This window comes from Tubulanus polymorphus, chromosome 6 (assembly GCF_964204645.1).
Source record: "Tubulanus polymorphus chromosome 6, tnTubPoly1.2, whole genome shotgun sequence".
NCBI classification, from domain to species: domain Eukaryota; kingdom Metazoa; phylum Nemertea; class Palaeonemertea; order Tubulaniformes; family Tubulanidae; genus Tubulanus; species Tubulanus polymorphus.
In genome coordinates this window covers 18,432,479-18,458,049 of record NC_134030.1, presented here as the reverse complement: position 1 = coordinate 18,458,049, position 25,571 = coordinate 18,432,479, and the positions used below count along the sequence as shown (strand labels likewise).

General features: G+C 36.9%; 1 protein-coding gene and 1 long non-coding RNA gene across 3 annotated transcripts in view; both read right to left on the bottom strand.

Moving 5' to 3' along the window:
* Window positions 1-6,123: 6,123 nt before the first annotated feature.
* Window positions 6,124-7,463, bottom strand: LOC141906645 (uncharacterized). Its single transcript, XR_012619379.1, has 4 exons — window positions 7,445-7,463; window positions 7,292-7,366; window positions 6,997-7,206; window positions 6,124-6,830 (listed from the first exon to the last, which is right to left on the bottom strand). It is a non-coding gene; the product is annotated as an uncharacterized LOC141906645 (long non-coding RNA).
* Window positions 7,464-8,144: 681 nt separating this feature from the next.
* LOC141906641 (uncharacterized) overlaps window positions 8,145-25,571 on the bottom strand; it is a 63,429-nt gene continuing 46,002 nt past the window's right edge. The window contains exons 10-18 of one of the 2 annotated variants that reach the window (XM_074795915.1): window positions 24,044-24,373; window positions 23,484-23,819; window positions 21,649-21,918; window positions 21,392-21,484; window positions 21,256-21,300; window positions 20,746-20,790; window positions 17,456-17,545; window positions 17,319-17,363; window positions 8,145-13,477 (exon numbers count right to left, since the gene is read on the bottom strand). In XM_074795915.1, the coding sequence (XP_074652016.1) occupies window positions 10,758-13,477; window positions 17,319-17,363; window positions 17,456-17,545; window positions 20,746-20,790; window positions 21,256-21,300; window positions 21,392-21,484; window positions 21,649-21,918; window positions 23,484-23,819; window positions 24,044-24,373 (3,974 nt within the window). In that variant the 3' untranslated portion in view covers window positions 8,145-10,757. Of the gene's footprint in view, window positions 13,478-17,318; window positions 17,364-17,455; window positions 17,546-20,745; window positions 20,791-21,255; window positions 21,301-21,391; window positions 21,491-21,648; window positions 21,919-23,483; window positions 23,820-24,043; window positions 24,374-25,571 lie in introns of both variants that reach the window. The other variant, XM_074795914.1, reaches the window with a different exon arrangement.

The following is a 25,571-nucleotide window of genomic DNA, read 5'->3' as shown; positions in this document are numbered from 1 at the left end:
CATAACCTGTTGGAATATATTGGATACGAAGTTCGAACCTTGATCAGACTGCACCGATGTCGGTAACCCAAACAGCGTAAAAAATTTAACCAATGCTTTGCAGATAAGTGGTGCAGTTATATTCCTTAACGGTATAGCTTCAGCGAAACGTGTTGCTTTACACATTATTGTCAACAAATACTGAAACCCTGATTTAGTTTTCGGTAATGGACCTACACAATCGTAAATAACCTCTGCAAACGGCTCCCCGAACGCTGGAATCGGAATAAGAGGTGCAGGGGGTATTATCTGGTTAGGCTTACCAGACACCTGGCATGGTCGACAGGATGCACAAAAATTTTGAACATCACGCTTTAAACCAGGCCAGAAAAAATGATTTAAGACTTTGTTGTAAGTCTTGGTGACTCCCAGATGACCAGCAAGCGAAGTTTCATGAGCTAAACTTAAAATATCATTCCGATATGGTGTTGGAACAACTATCTGATGATAAACTTTCCATTCATTACTTGCTGGAATATCTGGAGGTCGCCATTTACGCATCAACACTCCAGACTGAAAATAATATCCAGAAGGAGTACCAGTTAATGATTCAATTGAATCGGAAGCAGAATTTAAAAATGTCTTGAACTCTGGTTCGACATTCTGCAAATCAATAAGGTTTGACCTTGATGATACATCTTTATTAGGTGAAATGAAACCGGTAGACGTTTCGTCAAAAATTCGACCAAGAAACGAATCTACCATTTCATTAGAAAACTCTTTGTTTTCTAAACAGGGCTTAGATCCCATTATCTAATCAGCACATCGCGACATAGCCCTAGTAGTTACACATGATGGGAAAATTCCAGGATATGTTTTCTCTAAACTTTCAGTATCTACATTAAGTAGAGGATCTGTAGTGACTAAAGGGTTAATGTGTACTCTACCACCAGCCAAGTCATTACCGAGGAGCATAGATACACCCAAAATAGGTAGTGACGACTGAACGCCCACAACTACAGAACCGCGAACTAAATCAGAATCCAGATAAACTCTGTGGAGTGGAACTTTGATAATTTCCGAACCTACTCCTCTAATGAGAACATGTTCACCGATAAAAGTACTACCAGATAACGGTAAAAGACTCTCCAACATTAAAGTTTGAGAGGCACCCGTATCGCGAAGTAATTTAATACTCACTGGTTCATCGGTACTTTCGAATGACAATAAAGCGTCTACTATAAATGGATTATAACTCTTGCTATACAATGGTTGAACTGCAGGGTTGGATTTAATACGTTGAGTTGCTGTAAGACCGATCGGTTTTGTCTCTGATCTCTGGTTCTCTCCCCTCTCATTCTTTTTCTGAAGAGAAAAACATGTACTTAGAGTATGACCGGATTTTTTACAGTAATTGCACCAAATACCTTTATTTCTTCTACTCTGAGTCCAATTTTGCGTATTACTATGATTATTGAAATTTCTTTGAAATTTTGACACATTTCGAGAATCCGAAGCCGGAAAATTACTAGCAGAACTTGACTCAAAGCTGATTTTGTGTGTCAGAGCATAATCATCAGCAGAGCTGGCAGCTTTTGACAAACTATCTATTTTCTGTTCATCGACATATGTTCTAATATCACTATTAATACATTGTTTAAATTCCTCTACTAACAACAATTGTTTCAAAGAATCATAGTCTTTTACATCTTTTGAATCACACCAACGACTAAATAACGTTTCCTTTTCTCTGGCAAACTCAACATATGTTTCATTGGGAGATTTTTTTCGATTACGAAACTTCTGTCTATAAGCTTCCGGTACAAGTTCGTAAGCTTTTAATATAGCAGTCTTAACTATATCATAGTCAGCACTTTCTTCGGCATAGAGAGATGAATATGCTTCTTGAGCTTTTCCAATCAAAACACTTTGGAGTAGCAATGTCCAACACTCTCTAGGCCACTTTAGATTATTGGCTACTTTCTCAAAATGTAAAAAGTACTTATCTATTTCAGCTTCTTGAAATTTCGGTACTAGACGTATGTGACGAGTGACATCGAACTCATTCCTATGTGCCGGAAAGCCTTGCGGAGCACGTGACTCCAACTCCAAAAAGCGCAGCTGATGTTCACTCTCAAGACGTTTGATTTCTAATTGGTGTTTGCGTTCTCGTTCTCGTTCCTTCGCTTCGAACTCGAGCTCCATTCTACGAATTAATGTAGCTTCCGTTTCTCCGGCCTCATTTTCTGTCTTCTCAGGAATCGCCTGCTGCATTTCAACGTCGCTTAAAAGACCAGATTTGACGCAATGTTCTATAATACAGAGTTTAATATGTTCCTTTTTCTGTGATTTTCTAAATGAGACGTTATAATGCTCAGCAAGCTGAACTAATTCACTTTTACGTAAAGTCTCAATTTGTTCGCTACTTGGCGAATCAATAAACGATTCCACAGAGGGCAACATATCTACGAGCCCAAAACGATACCAAATATGAAACGGTACAGTACCTTTATAAAACAGCACAGATAACAACAGAAGTACTGCAAAAACTTTTCCTCGTTTCATTGGTTCTGCCATAAACACGTCCAAATGTGCAAAAAGTCGTCTTCAAAGTCCGTGGCTCCCGGACGAGCCCCCAATTTCTGTTACGGATGAAACTCCAGGGCCGAAATACCCAATTCTTTTTCGGATCCAAGCTCCAGGGTCGAACTAAAACCCATAAAACTAACGACGACTCCAGACGTATAATATTACAAAGCACGTACATTTATTAAAGTACTGTGGCTGGGACTCTCTGTGGTCAGTCAACAGATATTTATATAGGTACAGTTTATAGGGGTAAGTCAAGTATAAAGTACACTGAATCATTCACACTTATAACAGACTGAAGTCAGTATACCGTATAAAAACTATACATACCATAACTATTCAATAACTGGGTAACACAACTGGGTAACAGTTTCAAATGACAAAATAGACTTTGGATATTTCTAACAGCTAGCTAAGTGCAAGATAAATCATCACGAATGAATACAGTAATCTCCGCTAATTGCGTCATTAGCTTGCCCGCATTCTTGACACATAATCAGCGGATAAATCGAGGAAGTATTTACTTAAAACCGTATCAATATATTTCTTGAATTATGAAAATTCCAAAATCGTTCACAATGATTTTGCCCCATATCTACTGATGACGGAGCCCATTCACCGAATCTGTCAAATAAACACCACTTCTGGAGTTTCCCTTTGGCATGGTCCCCTTAGGGCCAAAGGAAAAAGTAAATCCATAGATTCAATCGAGATCACCCCTTACATTTGAAATATAGCGGTTTTTCAATATGACCACCATCGTCATTACTGATGATGGCTGTTTATCAACAGCCGAAACGTTGTGGTTTCAAAATAATAAATTCTATCAGTACAATTTAGAAGTTTGAGATTTCTTCAATTATCGTAATTACTGCTTCACCCAGCCCTGATACTGGTTGTTTCTAGGGATATCTCTGAAGCTCTACGATCCCGTGTAACCATCAGATTCTTGGTGAAAATTACTGCACGAATATCACATTTTCAAGCCCAATTTTGCAACCACGTAACGTAGGCTTGTAAAACCATTGTCTTTACCAACTAAATCACAGTCAAACTATCATATAAAATTGTTGTTATTCAATATACGTTGGTTGTGTTTAATGTGGCCGCCGCTGCTATTACTGAAAATCAAATTTTAGTCTCGCATGCCCTTATTGGCAACTACTGTCTGTCACACCTGCTCTTCGTGCGACGTTTTGGTCCGTAATTTCGTTAATAATCATGTTTGCGGTCAAATCAGCGAGTCAGACCTCCGAGCGATTATCTAACTTAGATTAGATAATTGCTCGTAGGAGTCAGACAGACTCTCCGCCATAGTTTGTAAATCTTCTGATTATCTTTTGTCAGTAACATTTAATAGGGCCTGTGACAAATCTCTACGGCACTGACTCTGACGTCATCGGTTGAATTCGCAATTCCGATAGAAATATAATTACTAAGGCGAGTAACGGAGGCCGCAGTAACTTACTTATTTCATTCGTATTAGCACCAGATGTTTCTGCAATGTATAAGTTTCCCAATAGTAAAACTGTGCAGATTATTAAGAACAAACTTGTCTTCGTCATCGTGATATCGAAAGGATTGATTCACATCTATTACAATAATCGCTCTGGTTGAGGAAGTTTAACAGAATACTTCGATGATGGATTGATAATGTTTAATATATCCGAGCGTTTAAGCAAACGGAGGAAGCGAAAAGTAAAAACGTTTGATGAAAAAAAGTGTCGGACCTTTCTGAGCTGATCGTAGCAGCCGATAGTTCCTTTCATGAAGTCATGAATGATATTGCCGCGATAAGGCCTGCAGTTATATTGATTTAAGTTAATTATTCTTTCATTATTATTCAAACAATATTAAAAGTTAAGTTATTCAAAACACTCAATTTGTTTTGATAATTATTTGATTTGAATTAGTTATCATCTCAATTGATTTAGAAATAATAATGTTTTCAAATTTAGATTCAGAAAAAATTGAGTTCGCTAAAAACTACATGCTCTAAAATATTTCTTACGTTTATTGGAATTATTTATCAATTATAAATTTCGATCAATAAATAATCGATTATCTATGATATTTTGAATTAAAATGTCTGTTAACTGTTAGTTGTTTTAGGTAGAAGAAAATAATTTACTTATCAAATCAAACTAACTGCAGGCCTTGTAATATCGCAGAAATATCTTCGATTTAAATTAAAATCATCAATTCTTTCACTCTTCATTTTATCCTCGTTGATAACTGTGAAAAAAAGCACACAAAAGATTAATTTCTATAATACTTTAAAAAATACATTACGTTATGTTGGGGAAACTGGTAGGAATATTAAGGAACATATTAAAGAACATAAACGAGATGTATTCAATGGGGTCAAATTAGAAAGTAGGGTAGTTTCTCATTCTTTGGTTACCGGACACAATTTTGATTTTTCTGGAGCCAATATTATTTTTCCCAACAGTGGTCGCACTAAACGACATAGTTGAATCTGCTTTGATTACCACTCATTCCGATCGTTCTGTCAACCTCAATAATGGTTTCAGCCCCCATACTAAACTTCTTTCCAGATATGTCAGTGCTCTAGTCCCCGTAACGTAATGCGCAGCGATTCGTATCCTATTTCATGTATTAATACCGTGTGTTTATTTGGCAAGTCATTTTAGACTGAAGAAGGTTGGTAGTAACCATCAGAAATATTTCTTATATGTTTTAAATAAACATTTATCATTTAATACATTTATTGTGGGATTTTACTCGTTAGGATGATTCTATCACTTTAAAAGCTGTATTTACGGATTATTCTGAACAAAGAAGTGTAAGCTGACACTTCTATGTTTTGAAGTTAGCTAGCGTTGCACGGTAATGATAACGAAAATATCTGTATTCCTCGCATGCCACAGTAGAATAGCGAGGCTGTGTTAAATTAGAACCGTTCAGTGCTGCCCCTATGAATAACGATAGCGGAATTTCTGTGAACTAAGATAACAGCGCATACTTACCGCCGGAATATGAAATAACTGATGCACAGTTAAGATTTATGTATGATTTGCGACAAAGTTTTTAAGTCGAAAATTCGCCTTAGAAAAGAAAAATCTTACGGCCGCAAAAATGCTCTTCCAAAACATGTTGTCAGTAATGGTTGCTATAATGCTGACCGTGAACTATATAATATTGTAAACGTGTCTGTATAAAATACAATCAGTTACAACCACTCCTTTGCATGGCAGTTAGACTGGTTGCCTGTCCCATTCAATATGGTATTGAAGATAGAGACCGGTAACCAGTCTACATGGCAGTTCGTCTCGGGAATAGACTGGTTACCGGTCTCTATCTTCCATATTGAATGGGAAAGGAAACCAGTCTAGTCTCGGGAAATGTTCTCTGATCCGGCGAAATCAGGTTCGAACCTTATTATCCGCGCACTTTGAAGATGACAAGGTTTAGATCTGATCGCATTCATCATTTTATTTACGTATATCCTTCGAAACAAATTCATCCACAGAAAAGTAAGACAGATAACATTTAGAATCATAATTAACTTATTTTATTGAAAGTATAGCCTACTGATACAAACTATGTATATTGTCGATTTTGATGAAAGATCGAATGGAATCGTCACTCAAAATACCGCCTAAAACAGTGGAGACAAACACGTCTCATTCTGTTTGAATTCCAAAAAATAACTCGTTTTTAAACTTCATTTTTCACAAAAAGATTACATCATAATTCGTTGCCGTGGCAACAACTGGTGGGAATTAACCTACATAACTTATGTCAGTTTTAATGGTAGTTACAGTCACTGATTACTCAAACATTAACTGAAATCGCGATATTTTTGGAGGAAAATAAAAATTCGGGCACAAAATTTTTACTTCTTCAAATAAGTTAGATATCATTTCATTATTGGTCGTGACGGTGGTTTTATATTGTACAATTCGAACATTAGTAAAACAAACAGAATTATTTTCATACTATTTTAACCTCTACGAATTGATAGCTAGAATTATATGATTCGTTTTTCTCTACCAAATCAATTCAAATTACCTGAGGTAGCTCATAATTTGAAATTTAACCTCTAAACACAAGAAATAAAATATAGATTCACGAATTCTATTGAAAATACGGATAAACAAACTAGTTTAATACAAAACACGTTATAAAATCACCCGTTCTAATATCGGTACTTCTCACTGGACGCCTTGATTTGCGTTGGCTTGTGTTTAGTAAACCTTGCTCATCTTCAGGTCGGTGATATCCTGACTTTCGGCTCCCTACAAAATTAAGCGTTTGAAAACAGTTGAAGCTTCTCTGGGAATCAAATAAACAACTGTTTTGAAAAACGTGGTTGAAACGTGATTTAAACCTAGTCAAATAGTTGCGTTGTATCATTGATGAAGTGTTTCCTATATACCACAAACAGTTAAAATGTCTGCTCACCGAATTAATGTGAGCAGTTTCTGGATTATCATTTCCACGGGAGTCATCTTCTATCGGACCGTGCACATTTAAACTGCAGTTTATACGCCCAGCATGACAGCAATCAGGTCCCGAAGAAGTGAGGAAGGTGTGAAGACAACTAATTTAGTATCCGTTGGTTTAGTCAGCACTGATTGACAGCAATCAGGTCTTGAGGAAGAAGAGCTGGATCTGAAATAAAAACGTAACGATTACTATTAGAACTTTTAATCTTACTTGATACATGTAACACATTATGATCTGGTCATCTACTCACCACCTATCTATCCGGTCGGGTTTGTTTCGTCAGCTCGTATTGGCAGCATCCAGATCCTGAGGAAGAAGAGATCATCTGAAAAAAATGCAACAATCACCATCAGGATTCGACTCGATACATGAACATTGTAGTCTGTGCAATACCTACAAATACCTACAATGTACAATGTACGTAGCTTATTTCTAATGTTTTTAACCAATAGATGAGCAGTCTCTGTCCATCCCTGTGACAGACATTTGATATTTCATCACCGCCCTCTAATCCTGATCATGCAGGGTTTCACTTTCATGTTCAGACAGCCTTCACTTCCAAAACTGGTCTGTGACAAGTACCTGAATTAAGACATTTTCAGAGTGTTTGTAGCAGCACTTTCTGAAGAGAGGATATTTCTAACACATGTAGTAGAAATTGAAACCTCAATAACTCACCTTTATCAAGTAACATCTTGTATTTAGTTGAACTTATTCACAAGAGGTAAGTATAGATATTTTGTCTGATTTTACGGGAGATGAACTAACACCTCTAGATGTGAAGATATACGTACCGGTGGTAAAACAGGTCTATGGCACGATTCACCCAGTCCTGGCAGTGTGATTGTAACCAACACTGCGGTTATATCGGACACTACGTTCTTGATGAATGGTACAACGTCACGCGTAAGACAATAATGGTAAAACAACCAAATGTCGCATTTCATTGGGGTCAGTTAACTTTAACATGTCCAACTGTTATAATCCATCTTCGCTCTATAAACTGCGGGTCTCTACTGCAATCAATCTCCACTGCATACAGTTTATAACATCCGCCGACTTCATCCGACCCGGGTCGATTCTACCCCAGATGCAAGAAAACAATGCCTTTATTTCTATAGATAAATTCTTTTTTTATTAAGCGAATAGAATAAGCACGTTACGTTATTAGCAATATCTAGCACAAATCACAGCATAAAGTTGTACCTGGAGCCCGCGACCCTGGTTTTATCAGGACCCCACGATCTCCCTGGTTTACCAGGAGCCCACGATCTCCCTGGTTTTTCACAGTGTCGGCGATCCCATCTTCACCCGTCAAGGGATTCGAACCCACTACGCTAAAGCTGTTCGCCGAACCCCTTGACCTCACGAGTCGTTGGAGTCGTTACTAGCCGACCAGAATCCGGTCGTACCAATCACAGCGCTTGTAACAAACGACATTAGGCTTCTGTTGGTTTCCCGTTAAATGGACCAATCAGCGAACGTTTTACCGAACAAGGAAGTATTTCGCAAATCGATATATGACGTCATGCACGACAGCGCCAGTAATGAAATCACGCGTCGTGAGGCCAGGGGGCTGGTGGAAAATCGTCTTAAGTATCTACAAACAGTTACACTGTATTTAAAGCAAAACATTGTAAGATTGAGCTTTAAGAAAAGTTTGTTTTAGTAATAAACTATGTTTCAACTACGGTACACTATAATTCAGTTACACTGTATTTCATGTACACTATAATTCAGTTACATTGTATATTTCAGCTACACTATAATTCAGTTATGTACACTATAATTCAGTTACACTGTATTTCATGTACACTATAATTCAGTTACACTGTATATTTCAGCTACACTATAATTCAGTTATGTACACTATAATTCAGTTACACTGTATTTCATGTACACTATAATTAAGTTACACTGTATATTTCAGCTACACTATAATTCAGTTATGTACACTACAATTCAGTTACACTGTATTTCATGTACACTACAATTCTGTTACACTGTGATAAAAAAGCAGAAAATATCTTTTATGATTAACTAATGTTATTACAATTACTTGATGATGTATCAATAGATTTCCAGTGATTAGGCAAAAAATGATACCCTGTTTCAAAATCCCTAAAAAATGACCCGGTAGACAGTGGTTGATTATCATATACACTTTTTTAACATGAATTTTGTTCATATTGACCAGGCATGCAACAGTCTATTTTCAATAAAAATACTTGGAATCAACCCTTCTTTTTTAAAGCCAATATACCCAGCTTTTACAAGTAAAATGTGGCATAAAGAGGTTCGCAGGCATCACAAACATCAGAACTGAGTAATCACTACTACTAGGCCTACATTTACTCCAACCAGGGAAGTGTGATCACACTTCCCTGCTCCAACTGAATGATAAAATTGTCAAAAATGTCTTTTACATTCTTCAACGTGCCTTGAATTGGCTGATTGACACAGGACAAAGGCACACAGATCTTTGGTACCTATGTCCAATATCACAAACAACAACCACTGTGAACACCACATTTAATATAAATTGTCTAACAAATTCATCCGACACACAACAATTGTTTATTAGTCACTGCTCAACAACCGTGAGATAGCATTTCAACTCCGTAACCAAACTCGTGACCTCTAAGACTGGTAAGCTCGAACCCCAATAAAATGAAAAAAAGAACGACAGGAAGACATATCGACACCCGCCTGAACGCCTAACGGTTTTGATTTCATTTCTTGTAAACCACGAACTAATTTTCAGCCGGCCGGCAGGATTTTATTTCGCCGGGTCTCTATGCCAAAGATTTTTGCAATTGTTTTCGCCTAATATAGCACAGAAATTGCATACAACCAAATAACATAAATTACAATGATTTTATTATAAACCACAGTCCACAGTTCCATAGTATTGAGTAAGACCCAGCATCTCTGGTGTTAACATCTCCAAGGTTATAGAATAATACAATATAGACTAATTACTACAGAGAGTCCTATTTTTCTCCATAGTCTCATAAAGAACCGCTAAGCTAGATTATGTATGTTTTACAACTTACAAACGATAATTATTAGACTAAATGTACGAGGTAAAATACAACGAACAGTGTCTATATCTCCGACATATTGGAACCGACAAAAATTGGTTCGAGGTGAGTGAATGTGAATTAGGGGCGGAAAATTTAGGGCATTGGCCTCTTCTATGAGTTCAGCCACTAGGCTTGTCGATGCATTGATTGCCATTATTGCGTTTAAATTAATTGTATGTAATTTATTATGCTTAAATAAATAAAGATTATCATTATTATTAAATACTTGAGCGAATGCGAGTTAAGGGGGATATGCTAATAAAAAATTAGAAAATTGATTTTTGTCCCAGTTACTCAAAAGTCTGACGAGTAAGGTGAGTTTTACTCATACCTGTCCAAGGGAGACGTAAAGAATATGATATGAATCATTTTCATGTTTACTTTTCGTCCATTCATAAACCACAGTTTATAGACCGGTCCTCGATGGTTTAGAATCCTCCATCATGTATCAGATAACACATTTTATCGCTTTTCTGTATAATCCATAACTTGTGGCATCTCCAACATAAAATTACAGTATTTATGATGTATAGAATAAATTGTTGAACTTGATGTCTTTGTATGTCATGTATTGGAAAAATGCGGTTTAATATCAGTGAAATTCTGTTCACAGAGAAGAAGTTTCTTTAACTATAAAATATCTAAATGTACTCTTACTCGTTTATTGAGTTCCTTAAGTTTTGATTTGATGTAGATTTTTATCATATCGCGGTCGCCGACTCGGCAAATGATATACAGGTCAGAAAGGTGCGGAAGATTTTCGATTAATTCGACGATATCGAATAAATCGTCCTGTGTATTAAACCTCACTTCAAAAACGTGGAACTCTAATCTACGAAGCGATGAAACGTGTTTAAGTTGTCGTAAGATGGCGTTATGCTGTTCGGTTCCTTCAAGATAGCTACTAATACGGACTTCTTGGAGCTGATTTACCGCATCCGTTTTTAGATACCGAAGAAGTGCTTTACCATCGGCTTCTGACCGCAAACGTATTGATAATACAGTCAGCCGCCGCCGTAGATCTAGAATGCGGCTTATTTCAAAATCAAGTCTGTGACAGGAAAGGCGTTTTAGATTTTTCATTGAGCCGATGCCATCGCTGATTTCTTTCAATTGATATGTCGTTAGTTCCTTCAGATTGAGCTCAATTGTTTCGATCTCTGAACATTCTAAGGCGTTCTTGAAATTTCTTAATTCTTCACCGGTCACATTTTCATTGATTGCTTCGTCTTTTCCTGCGTCTTGGAGATGTAAGCTTTTCAATCGCGGTACTATACTTGTCAGCTCTCCGATTATATTTTTGCCTTTATCGCGAGACAGGCGGAGAGACAGATGCTTTGGGGATGGATAAGATTTCTGAATATCACTTAAAAGTTTCGCACTTAAAGCCTCAGTTTTGATAGACAAAATTTCTTCTATGTTTTGTGTGGATGGATCACCACTGGTCAACTGATTTTCAGATTCAATCACTCGACTCGTCTTAATCCATCCACAATCGAGTTTCTTGTAACACAAACCAATGTAGTCTTTATCTAGGCCCACAAACCAGTTCATTCTGTTGCTCTTCTGACACAAAGTCAAGTACGGATTATATGTGTCTATTGACGGTGGAAAATCCCCGCCTATCTCGATTACCATACCCTGAAGACTAGTGTTACTCGCTATGGCTGTTTCTAATGCGCGGTATTCATCAGCGAACAATTGGTCGGGTTTCAGTTCGTTGGTAAACATGTAAACTACCTCGATCGGGCATTGTTTGTGTTCGAGTATTTTTGCGAGTATGTTCATTTTGAACATGCTACATCGATTTACGATTAACATCTTCTCCATGCAGTGAACTATTTCACTAATGGCGTCGTCCGGCCAGTCAGCTTCATTCAGGTAGATAGAAAACTGATCGGGTAACCAAAAGCTTTGAGATTGGAGTTCGATGAAGCTTTCATAATCGGGAAGGGTCGCCATCAGGGAACTGTCTATAAATACAAGTGAATCCTCATATTTTGCCTCGTCTATTGTGATTGCTTTTAAATGTTTATCTATTAAAGTCTTGAACAGTTCACCGAGGCCGCGGTTACGCTTGTGACGATGCAGCAGCCCTGCCATGAATCTCGGGTATAATTCACCATATTTTTCAAGTTCATCCGGTAGTTGATCAAACGCGCATTTGTTCCAGGGTATTTCATCACTGTTTTTGAATTGCACGACCGAGTGGACCGCCGCCAGAAATTCGTGCACAGATTTGTGTATGAACCGCAGCTGGACGGAGCGGTCTGATTTCTGTCGCGGCGACACCTCCTTACATGTCAAAGCCGTCATGTTCGATTCGAGTTTGAGACGATTTTCGCTGAAGCTGTTTTGATGCCGAAGGAGCGTCTCATACGCGACTTGACAAATTTCTTGAAGCGCTTCCGAATTTTCGATGTCGTCAAAAAAACAATTCTCAGACAACTTGATGCCCTCGCGTTTATTGATCAGAAAACATGTCAAATCGATGTAGATATCGGTGAGTTTGGATGGAATCGTCATCGAATTTTTTTCCTTGTTCATATACAGAAAACAAAACATATGTAGTATCAGCGGGTTGTAGTAGATACTTTTAAATAAAGGTGACGCTGCGTCTCTAAGCTTGTTAAATAGCTGTTTTGGATCGCGCGTGGGGAATTTTCTCTTCATTATTTCGATGACTTCTTCCTGTTTGAAGCCGGATATCGATATAACGGTGTATTTGGGATCAGTGACGATCATGCTGCCCCCGGACTCACGTGTTGTTATGACGATATGCGCTTTTTGTAATCCATTGGTCACGTGTACGATGTCCTCCTTTGCCTCATCGTTTTTCAACCCGTCGAAGCCGTCTAGCAAAAATATCGATTTATCTGCATTTTCCTGTACGAATCTCTTAAAAGCATCGACCGACGAAACCTTTCTGAATTCTCGACTCAAAAGATGTTCGTAAATGTACGTATAAATACAAGCGTTATCAGCGGGCAGAGCATTTAACGGTATATAGAATAACATAGGAAACCCCATTAGAAACGGCGACTTCTCCCATGACAACACTTGCTTTTTTATCTGTGTAGTTTTACCCATACCGGGTTCACCTACGAGGCACACATGCTTCTTTTCGGGCTGGTCATGAGAGAAAAGCTTCTCGAAATCATCGGGTAAAATCACTGACTGTTCCTCACATTTTTCATTTCTCTCTTTTCGGGATCGAATTTTCGCGTGTTCTTGGGTGAAGAAGTCGTTGAAATTGATGAATTTATCGCTCCACCAAACCTCTTTGTAATTTTCAGCATCGATCATCCGTTTGTACGTTTCTTTCAGACATTTCTGAATTTTAACAACATCTGTAAAATATAAAATCAGTTTGGGATTTTTGGGGAGATTTCTATTTCTCAAAATTTCAAATCGATTAAGAAAAATTTGCTAAAAGAAAATATTTATTTCAGCGCGTTCTAAAAACAAATTTTATTTTAAATCATTTTTTTTCGGGCAAAAAAACTCATTTTTGTCCGGAACAAGGCCCTCAAATTCTGAATCGCTCTTTTCGTTTTTCGTCAGCCGAGTGAAAGTTCCAGTTATGCGTGAAATACGATTTTTAATTTAGGTAATACAATTTTTTTCTTATGATGATGGGTCCTATGGGAATAAAACTATGTCTGAAAGATCAAGGATATTGATCGAAGCGCCTTCAAAATTTCCCTTATAAACTGCAGAAAATTATGTTTCTGCGCTTTTTGGTGGAGCAATTGATCATGGTAACAAAATATGCCTAGGTACCAATCTAATAAGGAAGTACTAAGTTATTCTACTATTCAACGCCCCCTGGTGACCATTCCGAATAACTAATGACCTTGAAACTCACCACAATTATAACCAATGTCATGTGCTACAACTTTGAACTTGATTGCGGTAACAAAATATGCATAGGTACAAATATGATATCAAAATACTAAGTTAATGTATCATTCAACACCCCCTGGTGGCCATATACAAACACCACTGACCTTGAAACTCACGACAATGATAGAACATATTATGAGCTACAACTTTACAATTGATTGTGGTAACAAAATATGGTTAGATATCAATATAATGTGGAAAAACCTTTTTCGACTTACGAATGAGTACTGGTGACACCAAGATGGCCGCCAATTGCGTGATAATTGGTGCATTAAAAATAACTGTCTCAGCTATTAAAGATCCCTATCCATAGAATAGCCACCACAATGTTCAATGTAAAATAGCAAACCAGTAGGAAGGTACAGGACTCAGAATTTGGGCCAAAATTGACATTTTTGGGCACAAAAAAGGTCATAGGACGGTTATCTTGAGTCCGATCGACCCAATTTTTCTCATGCTGATGGGCCCTTAGAGGATACAAATATATTATTATATGTGAAAGATCAAGGTAATTGATCAAAGCGTCTTCAAAATTTCCCTCGAAAACTTGAAAATTGTGTAAAAAGTGCTGATTTTGGCGAACAACAATGGTTGCCAGTCGGTCATCTTGAATCTGACAGGGCCAGTTTTTGGGCTGCGGATGTGTCTAGGGTAGATACATATGTAAACCAAATATCAAGATATTACCTTGAAGCGTCTTCAGAACTTCCAAAAATAACTGGATTCCGTCTACAGACGAACGGACGGATGAGGGACGAAAAGTGAACGCAATAGCCCACTAAGGTCCCAAGTGGGCTAAAAAATATTGACTTGTCCTGAATCAGCCACCATAGCAAATTTATGATAAGATTAGATTTTGGCAGGGTAGCTTTCGTATAGCGTAATGAAAATGAATTTGAAATGTACTACATCATGACGATTGGAAGATAAGGACAAATTGGTTTTTTTTTCGAGAATCATGAGTACCCTAACTAAGTACCCTAACGACTTGAAAATGATTCTATGTTGCTACCTGAAAATCCAGTGAAATATCACATTTGGTGAAATGATAACATTCATCAATCACTTGGAATATAATTTGATTTCATCTGGGATTTTACTCTCGAATTTCTTACTGGCACATAAATTAATCATCTACGCATTCCTCAAGCTTCAAACCTCTGCCCTATTTCAGGACTACCCCTTGAGCATCCCTCACTCTTTTTATCAGGGGCTCCCAAATCCACTAAAACTATTTCGACATAAACTATAAACTCATAATTATACTCTCAATTAAAACCTTCCGGTAAGCTTCACCATTGAGCGCTCAACCCCAAAGAATTCCTTTGGCACAAATTATTATCTACAACTAACATATATCTAATACCCACAATACTACTCAAACATAAATACCTAACCTATAACCACAGACATTTGTTTGGTATCTTCATGATAGCAGTGAACGAGTTAACGCTGTTATGAATAAGACGTATGCAAAAATAGCATTCGCAACATCATATAGACTATATAGCCAGAGTAAAACAATCGGGAAAAAAATTCCTAGAATAAATACCTAAGCCTGCAACAAACAACGATGTATACATCAGCACTGCGTAGTAATCTAATCTAATAAACCCAGCATTTGGAAATAAATATCAATAATACGCTCAATTTAATTTTCCGATTCAACCAAAAACACACATTTTTTATACAGTATAAGCATGCAAAAGTTAATACATCATCATTATATTTATGTCCAAGGGTCGGAGTCCATTAAACTTGTCCAAGGTCGTCTTCCCGCACGATTTTCCATTCGCCGATTGATTCCAAAGTATACGCACAATGTCTTGATCACTCGCCATTTCATCAAATCAACTTAAATTGAGTTCACTACGCTTCGTATTCGCAAACCGTTTCGTTAGCCGTCAATCCTAACCATCCAAAACACGATTTCGCAAAAACCATTCTATTTGATCATTGATTTCTCGAAGTTATCACAAGACACAATCACCCTCTACTAGAAACTCACAATTCACAAAAACAAAGTACATCTGGTGATATCAACTGCATATTACGGACAGGAACCGAATATCATTACTCCTTAAATCTGAACGGGAATGATTTTTATACACAGATCGAGTTATCCGCAATATTTCAACTTAACCCGCGGTAGCGGCCCGTATTTTATGTTATTACGGTTACGCAATGTAACGTTCATCTTATACTTTTACTTCACCCCGTGTTCACTGACCAATATACTAGATCGCTTGGCAGCGAGAGGTGCAGGATACACCACTGTTCTCCACCAGTGTTGTGGGTATGGATTCTCCACCTATGTTATGGTCCGTATATCTTCCAGTGCTGTGAATCCGGGTTGGGTTGTCCAACTAGCGTCGTGGTAATAATTCCTCTCAATGATGGTGCGAGGACACTCTCTTAGATCAGATCTCAGTCCTTGGTCTTGACTTCTTACACGGCTCCCAGAAATAACTTAACAATTTCTAAAATTATCTTTCGTTTATTTCTTCTTACTAGATGTAAACAGATGTAGCTCTCTTTACTATCTCGTGCTTACAAAAACCTCCCTATTTATATCACTTTCTCTTGTGTAACGTGTGCAGGTCCTCTTCCACATATGGCTTGGAATTCATGGCTTGTGACGTATTCATACGTCACAACATTCCTCCCATCCATGTATGGGCAATGACGTGTCTGCACACGTCACAATTTTCTAAAAATATATTTTTGCACTCAACGGAGTCCATGGCTGCACCATATTTGGTTTACCTAGGTAGACACATACGTCACTTCCACACTTGTTTATTTATATAATTTCTATTTATGTTCATGTATGTACATATCCATGCAGGTTGTCTGATACTGCAATACTGGCCATGAACTCCAGCTTCCATGCACTACTTGTTGATATTGTTTAACCGCTGATAACTGAACCCTACTATAACTATGTTCCCGAAAGCTTTATTGGTATAATTCATGAAAGCCCAATAATATATATATATATATATATATATATATATATATCCTAAACGTCTTCATAATAGTATCCAATCCCGAGGGTGAGATTGCCATTCACCCTGCTACGCTCACACCGTACGCTTTAATGAATTCTTGTTCATTTATCTCAAATTCACTGATGCATGGTCGTTATTTTGGACATTAATCGGAAATTAATTTTTGATATATTTCGAGATATAATTTCTTCGCCCTCTATCAACACTTAAAACATCATATAACTCAACGTTTGATTTTGTGTGATATCATTAGTTTTAATGTTATACAACTTACAGCTATCACGTCTACACAGACAATCAACATGTTTCCTTAACATCACTGCAAATAGAAAATAATACAGCAGTTTATTCTTCAGTTACTGAATATCAATCTTTATCAGTTTCATAGAAGGTATTTTTTATAGAACTCACAGCAGCAACAGTGACACAGTTCATCTGAGGAGGCATCCTCATTATCATCAGTAAATCCACCTGGTTCATTATCAACTGGTCTCAACGGCACTGTGAATAAAGAATAATTCAGCATTTCATTCTACCTAACTAATTATCTTCATCAGTTTCAAAGAAGGTCTAGAAATTTTCGAGTTCTATAAAAGTGAATGTTCTTAAAGCCACAGGAAGACAGTTCATATATAGCAAAGCTTATTTTGCGGACAAAATTCCGCTAGTTATGGAAGGATTTAACAAAACAAACAATTTACATTACTCCTCACATTAAGTTATAGATACATAATGTGTTCATGATATTTTTACGTTTTTGTAATGATTTATTTTCTATAAGTTCTCTTTGTTTTTTTGACGCTTATAAAACGTTACCATTATGAAACCTAAACAATGTTAACCATTCAGCGTCATTTTACAAACGACAACCGTAAATCGACGTGCAAAACGTCACAGGTCTATGTGTACACATGAAAGCTATTTGGCAAAATATTATTGACAAAGATGTAGAATGGCTTCCTGTGATTATGTAATGACTTCTATTTGAACGTCGAAATGTTATATTGCATTGAATATCATTAGAAGACGTATTGTGATAGTAATGGATGTATGATTATATCAGAAGCGGCAGGCATAAATAGAAATGATAAGTAAATCGGATTATTCGGTCAAAATGGCGGATGTATACACGATGTTGAAGTCTGATATAAAAGCAAGACCCTGACATGGGGATGCCGGTGGAATTACGAAGCTATCTACGATCTGTGTAGGGCCGGCGTGAATTTCATCGGCGCCTACAAGCGGTCAATATAAAAATGTGTAAATATATAATTTCAATATTCAAATGTTTTAGAAGATGTTCGATATAAGGGGTATGCAGGTTTCGTAAGATTAGCAATTTATAATAGCATAGCTGTCATATACGGCTCCGCGTCCTCTGATGGCACGTATATTAGGTGACAATTCAATTCAATTCTTTATTGATCCTTATTACATATAAAATTCAAATAGAGTTCAAATTCAATAAAGTTACAAATTTTAAAATAAGAAAATACAACATACAAGACACATGCGTAATTCATACAGAATAACATAAACAAGTTATTTTAAATGACAATGTCTACATCAACCCAGACTCAAGAGGTTATCGAGTGACAGCCAAGGCCGGTGACCGGCCAGGCCGGCTGGCTAGGCCACACGATATGCTCGAAGTCATGATGAAGCAGACATCAGAAGAGCGCTTTCTTCAACTATGGAGGCAATGAAGTTGCAGACCAGCTTAGAGGCAATAGTGAATGAAGTCGGTCGCAAGTTATCAATTATTGACAATTTTCAATAAAAAAATTAAACCAGACTACTGCAGTCGAAGACCTGTATCACCTGCCCAATCACCGAATCTCATAATTCCCCAAATTTCTTAAAAGATTCGATTTCAAATTTGCAATTCCACATTAGCTTATCCCAAAAATTCTACATTTTTTCGCAGGCGTCAAATAATTTATTTAAATTAAATTTCTTGTTTCTTTTTTCTTTCACTTGTTCTCTTTTAACTTTTGTAACTCATTAGGGTGATACATAACACAAGTACCGGCTTTCTTTGTACCGTCATCGCTGACTTGTTCTTACATTTTTGGCAATGTCAACGGTCTGGCCGATCGATAATCATTCGTATGCTTAAATAGACTACGCTCAAAGCTATTTTTAGCACTCTCAAACGCAATTTCAGTAGCCTGTGATTTCACTACTAATTGGCGAATTGAACGGAACGGCAAAAATATAGTTCGTAATTTGTTTTTCTTTATGGTGCGCAAAGTTGAAAGCCGTGGGTTTCATATTTTTGAGAAATCAACCAAAAAGTTTCAAAAATTCGATTTATCTTTGCACGTTTTTTATGCAGCATCTTCAACTGTCCAAATTTACACATGTGAAAATCAATGCTATCTGTGTCCGAAGAATTTTATCTCGCTAAGATCCGACGCTTTTTTCGGTAGTTATGGGCTTTCAAAGACTCCATCATGACGTCATAGCATTCGTTGAATATGTAAATGAGGTGGATCAGCAAAGTGCGCTATTTCGCTAAACAAAATGGCGGCACAATTGAAGAGTTTCATATTCATCATTTCTAACGCGAATACTTATACTCAAGGCGTATGATATAACGATTTGTTGTGTGCGATATGTTCAATGATTCATCTAGTTTTGAAATCCCGTGCATATCGTAACGTTGAATCACGATATCTGACAAAATTCTGGTTTCAAATTGCGGAAATTTACTTCCGTGTTCGCCACACGGCTGATTCACTGATGATACTGATCAGCTGATAGCATCGAATTTTCTAAGATATGTCTGGACTGAAATAATTGTTTTGTCATCATTAATTGAAGTCATTTTATTGACGTTCGCATTAACGATCCGTTTTGAAGCCTGATTATTTAATTAGTTTGTTATATTAGTTTGTTATTTATGTTAGTTCGTGGCACAGTGATGAGCGTTCGCGTTGAAAAGAGACGTGTACAGTCGCGTATGCAATATCGCCTTATACTCTCGTGTTCACTGCGTGTATGTATCAGTCAAAACGCGCTACGGTGTATATCGCGCGTAACAACGATTTGTCTGGAGTGAAGATGTAAAGCTTGCCTGCCAACTAAAAGCAATCCTATAATGAAATTATTACAAACCATGTCAGTCAGGCAATAAATTTTTTGGCCTCAAATTTGCATTAACTTGGTCACTCATAGTTTTATGTGTTTATATTTTATAGTTTTATATGTTTATATTTAGTTTTATATGTCATTCCAGGGATGTATTAAGATAATGAACATTAATTTGTTGAGACAAAAATTCCCATAATCAATTTCTCGAAGATTTCATTCTCGTTAAAAAGTCAGTTATCACTGACCAAAATTAAGTCCTTTTTGATACATGTATATTTTTCTTTTTTTAATTTTCAATGAAATTAATTTTTGCGTACTAGTAGCCTATACATAACAAATATTTTACTTCACACCAGTTTGGCGAGCCACTGGACCATTGGTCCTTTATATATTTAAATCATTGTAACAACATGTACGTATCCTATAGTATGATTATATAATGTAAAAACAATTGCATTAGAATAAACTTATTTTATGATAAAATATAAAAACATGCTACAATTTCAAATACAGTCAGGTGTCATATATTATCTAAATAATTGTATATTCATGATACAGTAATAGATATAGGAAAATATTGTTGCTAAAGTAGTTATCTTCATTACCTTGAGTAGAATCCACTGGATCATCAGTAGTGCGGAAAGGAGTGACTGAAAACAAAAAAAAAATAATATGGTATTTTATTTTGCAGTCAACCTTTCTAAGATTCTGGGATGGTATTTTTCTATGGAACTTACAGCAACAACAAACACATAGTTCACTGTTATTCGGGGGTTCTTGGTGCGACAATTACAACTAAACAGTTTATCAGCAGGTTTTCTATAGAAACACAGTACTGGTACACAGGATTATTACACAAATGTACAGCGTTTTATCTTACATAATGATATTTTCTGTTTTAATAATGCGTAGTTCATACAGATGTACGTACACAAACAACCGTTGTTATTACTCAGTGACCCATCCTTCAAGTACTCTTTCATCACTGGGGAGTACGTTTTTACAGAGGGGAAAGTGGATAATTTTGGATGGACCCCTGAAGCCTTGTACGCAATTTTAAATGTAGCTGTTCTTCAATTTTAAACATTATGTATATGAATTTTTACAGAACTTACAATTTCCACATCTACACAGTTCATCATGGGGTTTTCTGTACCGCACTGTCAATTAGAAATAATACAGTATTCTATTTCTGCAGTTTATTTATTATTGTTTTTCTTAGATTAAATGATGGTTTTAGGTAAAACTTACAGCAGCCACAAAGACACAGTATAAACAGTGTTATCAGAATCAGTAATATCAGTACACCGATTACAGCACCGAACACTTTACCTCCATCTGGATCTAAAACTAATCGATTTGATCAACCGTGATATACATCGGTGGTTTAGGATTTTGAGAGTATGTTGGTTGATTTTGACTTCAGGGACAAAACTGTAACATTCTGTACTCAGAAAACCTGGCATTCAGATAAAATCCGGTGAGTTCTGACCTACGTAGAATCTTACCTGGTTCATCAGTTGGACCGGCGTGATGATAACCAGCGACATCAATGACCCTTTCATTTTTACCGTCAGCTAAACACCGCCCTCTATAGTCAGTTGTGGTACTATTTACGGTAGGTATCGTTATATTCCACTGAGAGTTTGATAGTTTTTGAACGACAGCTGGAGGGTCACATGTAACTTGTTGAGTCGATGGGTTACTATTAACTGTCACAATATACGCTGCATTTGTTTCATTTTCACTAGATTTCTTGTAAATTGGTACAGCAAAATCTGATAAATGTTTAAGTCAAAGTTGTTACAAATATCTGCCCTTGCGGAGTTCTAAACCCCTGTCACAGTAGACCCATCATCCTCAGCAGGGAATCGAACCTGATGACATCAGAGACTCTACCACGCAGGGATTTGAACCTAATAGCATTAAGACATATGCTCAGGGTAGATAGGTCTACTAGGACTGGGGTTAGAAAAACTGTTATTCTAAGGATGATTTCTATTATCTTACGTAGGAACAACAGTCATGTTCTTTGCATAAATCGCGTTCCATAATATGACTGGAGTTTGTACCGTAGCAGGGAAATCTTTATAAACTGTTATTCATAGGTTGATTGCTTAAATTCGACGTTGGACGTATAAACTAGAAGGACGGCGCACCAGCCTAGTTCAAAGAAATCCACTGTATTTCCGACACTCGTTATCAGCGCTGAGTTAACACTTCACATATCTTGCCCATTGCGTAATTCAATCTGATATTGACAGCTTTGGCTGTGATTCGGGTATATTCGGCTAGTTCTGACAGAAGTTAGTTTTTCTAACAAGCTAAGAAAAACAATTTAATCAATCTATAAAATCAAATATTATATGATTTAAAAGATATTTTGTGTTAAATTCTAAATTTCATTGTCTCCAATTTTAAGCTTTACTAAGACCGCAAAAATATCCACACTCAAGAAAGGTATCTGAACGAACAAATATATTTTTTTATTTCATCATTTATTAATTATACAATATGAAAATAAGAAATACAATCAGTAATGTGAATATAATGACTTTAAATTTGTAATTTGTTAATTTGTTACAACATGTGATACTACTAGAGAAATTTTAAGAATGACCCTCCGTCAACGACCATTGTTTGAAATTTCCCGAAGCACATCTGAAAATATAAAATGATTAAACAAAACCATGATTTATGATTTTAAAGTTTTTTCATAAGTAGTCTTTTAGCTTGGTATACATATCATACGTATGTGCAAATTATTCTTATGACTTCAGAACGTTATTCCTAGAAAATCCGTTAAAATGGAAGGCAGAATTATTATAACACTTCGATTTTCTAGTCAGAATTTCGACAATTTGGCATCATTTGGCGTTCAAACCATGTGGACTAGCTTAAAGATGAGCTCTTTCTTCATTTGCATAATTCAAAAATGGAGGAAAAGAGTGTGACTATGAGAAATTTGGCTTTATATTCACCTTAACTTTGAAAAATGTAATGATGTGCATCCGTCACTTGATGTGCCGTAGATTCACTAAAAATTGACGTATCTTCGAGAGATTTTCACTAAAATGCCAAGCACATGGCCATCTTTATTATTGCAACGACTGCGCACGTCTATTACGCATATAAATAGCATCTATTACGCTTGCGCATTCCCATAACTCTGTTCCTGGAAACGAGACGCTAGCCAGTTGCCCGTGACAACGGGCACCTGTTCAGCGCGCACTTGCAAATACAGTGCGAACGGCTGTTATCAGCGGGGCCTTTGATCTTATAGCTGGTGCGCCGTCCTTCTAGTTTATACGTCCATGATTCGACAAATGAATCTGTTACTCACAATGAACAATGATTGGATTAAATTGTCGAGGTTCTGGAAACGTAAGGTTCTCCTTTACAGCACATCGAAATGACGTTCCATTGTGCAGTTTGAAATCAGCTCCGAACTTGTACGTCGTGTCAAAACCTTTTAAACCCCCTTTGAGAGGTACTTTACGAGGTTGTGGATCAGGAATTGGCTTCCATCGTTCAGAACCTCTTCTCTTCTGTTGGTATATCACTGTAGGATCGGGCCTTCCTATCACTGTTCTACAAGTATATTCTACAACTTCTCCTTCAGTTCTAATGTCAAGTTGCCCGGTGAAAGAAACTGCTGTTTGGATTTCATCAGGAAAATCTGAAAGATAAAGATGTAAATATATTTATGGATGATAAGGACGGTCAAATTCACAAATGAGAGGATAAAGACACTGTAGCTCAGCTCTTATGCGCGTGACATTATTTGTTTGTTATGACAGGAGAATTCATAAGTGGACACGTCGTACGAATGTTACAAACTCACACAAGACTTCAGTCTGATAGCGTATGGAAATTCTGTCATGAAAATATTACATAACTTACACGTAACGTCCATTCTAGTTTGATGTAGTATATGATTTTGAAGTGGTCTCGGTAGTATTATCCCGTTATATCTCCTCAACTGACATTGAATCAATGTTGCGTAAATCATGTATCTATAATCCATCTGATTCCTGTTGATAACTCCATCTTTCACCGGAGTATTTACACCTTGCTCATGGATATTTACAATTTCGGTTGAGCCTTCAGTAAATCCATCAGAATACCATTTTACTGCTATGTTTGGATTGCCAATCTTACTAGTGGCTTTACAAGTACAAGCTAGTGATTGGAATTGAGCCAGTTTACACGGGTTTTCATTTATATTGATACCTATAAAAAAATTTAGATGAAAACATTTACAATTTACCAGATTCCGTGAAACTGGAAAACTAGAGGCCCAGGGACACCATGCCCACTTGGAAGTGGTTTAAAATGCTCAACAATCTAACAATTTCAATATTCAAAATATGGTAACAAAATATGTCGAGGTACCAATATAATAAGGAAATACTAAGTTTTTCTACTTTTCAACGCCCCCTGGTGACTATATAGAATAACTAATGACCTTGAAACTCACCACAATCATTGAACATGTCATGAGCTACAACTTTTCAATCGATTGTGGTAACAAAATATGCACAGGTACATGTGTAATATAGAAATACTAAGTTATTGCATTGCCCCCTGGTGGCCATATACAAAAACTAATGACCCTGAAACTCACCACAATCATAGGACATGTTATGGGCTACAACTTTCCAATCGATTGTGGTAACAAAATATGCTTAGGTATCAATATGGAATTATTTTTCCACCTACGAATGAGTACTGATGACACCAAGATGGCCGCCAATTGCGCCATAATTGGCTGATCAAAAATACTTGTCTCAGGTATAAAAGATCCATTTTCAAAGAATACCCATCACAAATTGCAATGAAAAATGGCAAACCATTAGGAAGTTACAGGAATCAGAATTCAGGTTAAAATTGACATTTCTGGGCACAAAAAAGGTCACAGGACGGCAATCTTGAGTCCGATCGACCCAATTGTTCTCATTCTGATGGGCCCTTAGAGGATACAAATATATCTGAAAGATCAAGGTAATTGATGAAAGCGTCTTTACAATATCCCTCGAAAACTTAAAAAATGTGTAAAAAGTGCTGAATTTTGCGAACAACAATGACTGCCAGTCGGCCATCTTGAATCTGAGAGGCCCAGATCTTGGGTTGAAGATGTGTCTAGGATAGATACATGTATAAACCAAATATCAAGACATTACCTTGAAGCTTCTTCAAAACTTCCCAAAATAACTGGATCTCGTCTACGGACGGACGTCCGGACGGAGAGACGGATGGACGGATGAAAAGTGAACGCAATAGTCTGAAGTCCCAAGTGGGCTAAAAAGGAGATTAGATCTTAGACTTGTTAGAGGAGATTTGTTTGTTTTTCAAAAGGACTCTAAACCTAGAGGTCGATAGAGTGTACAGTCGAAATTGATTGGCATTTACAAAAGCTTATATGATTCTA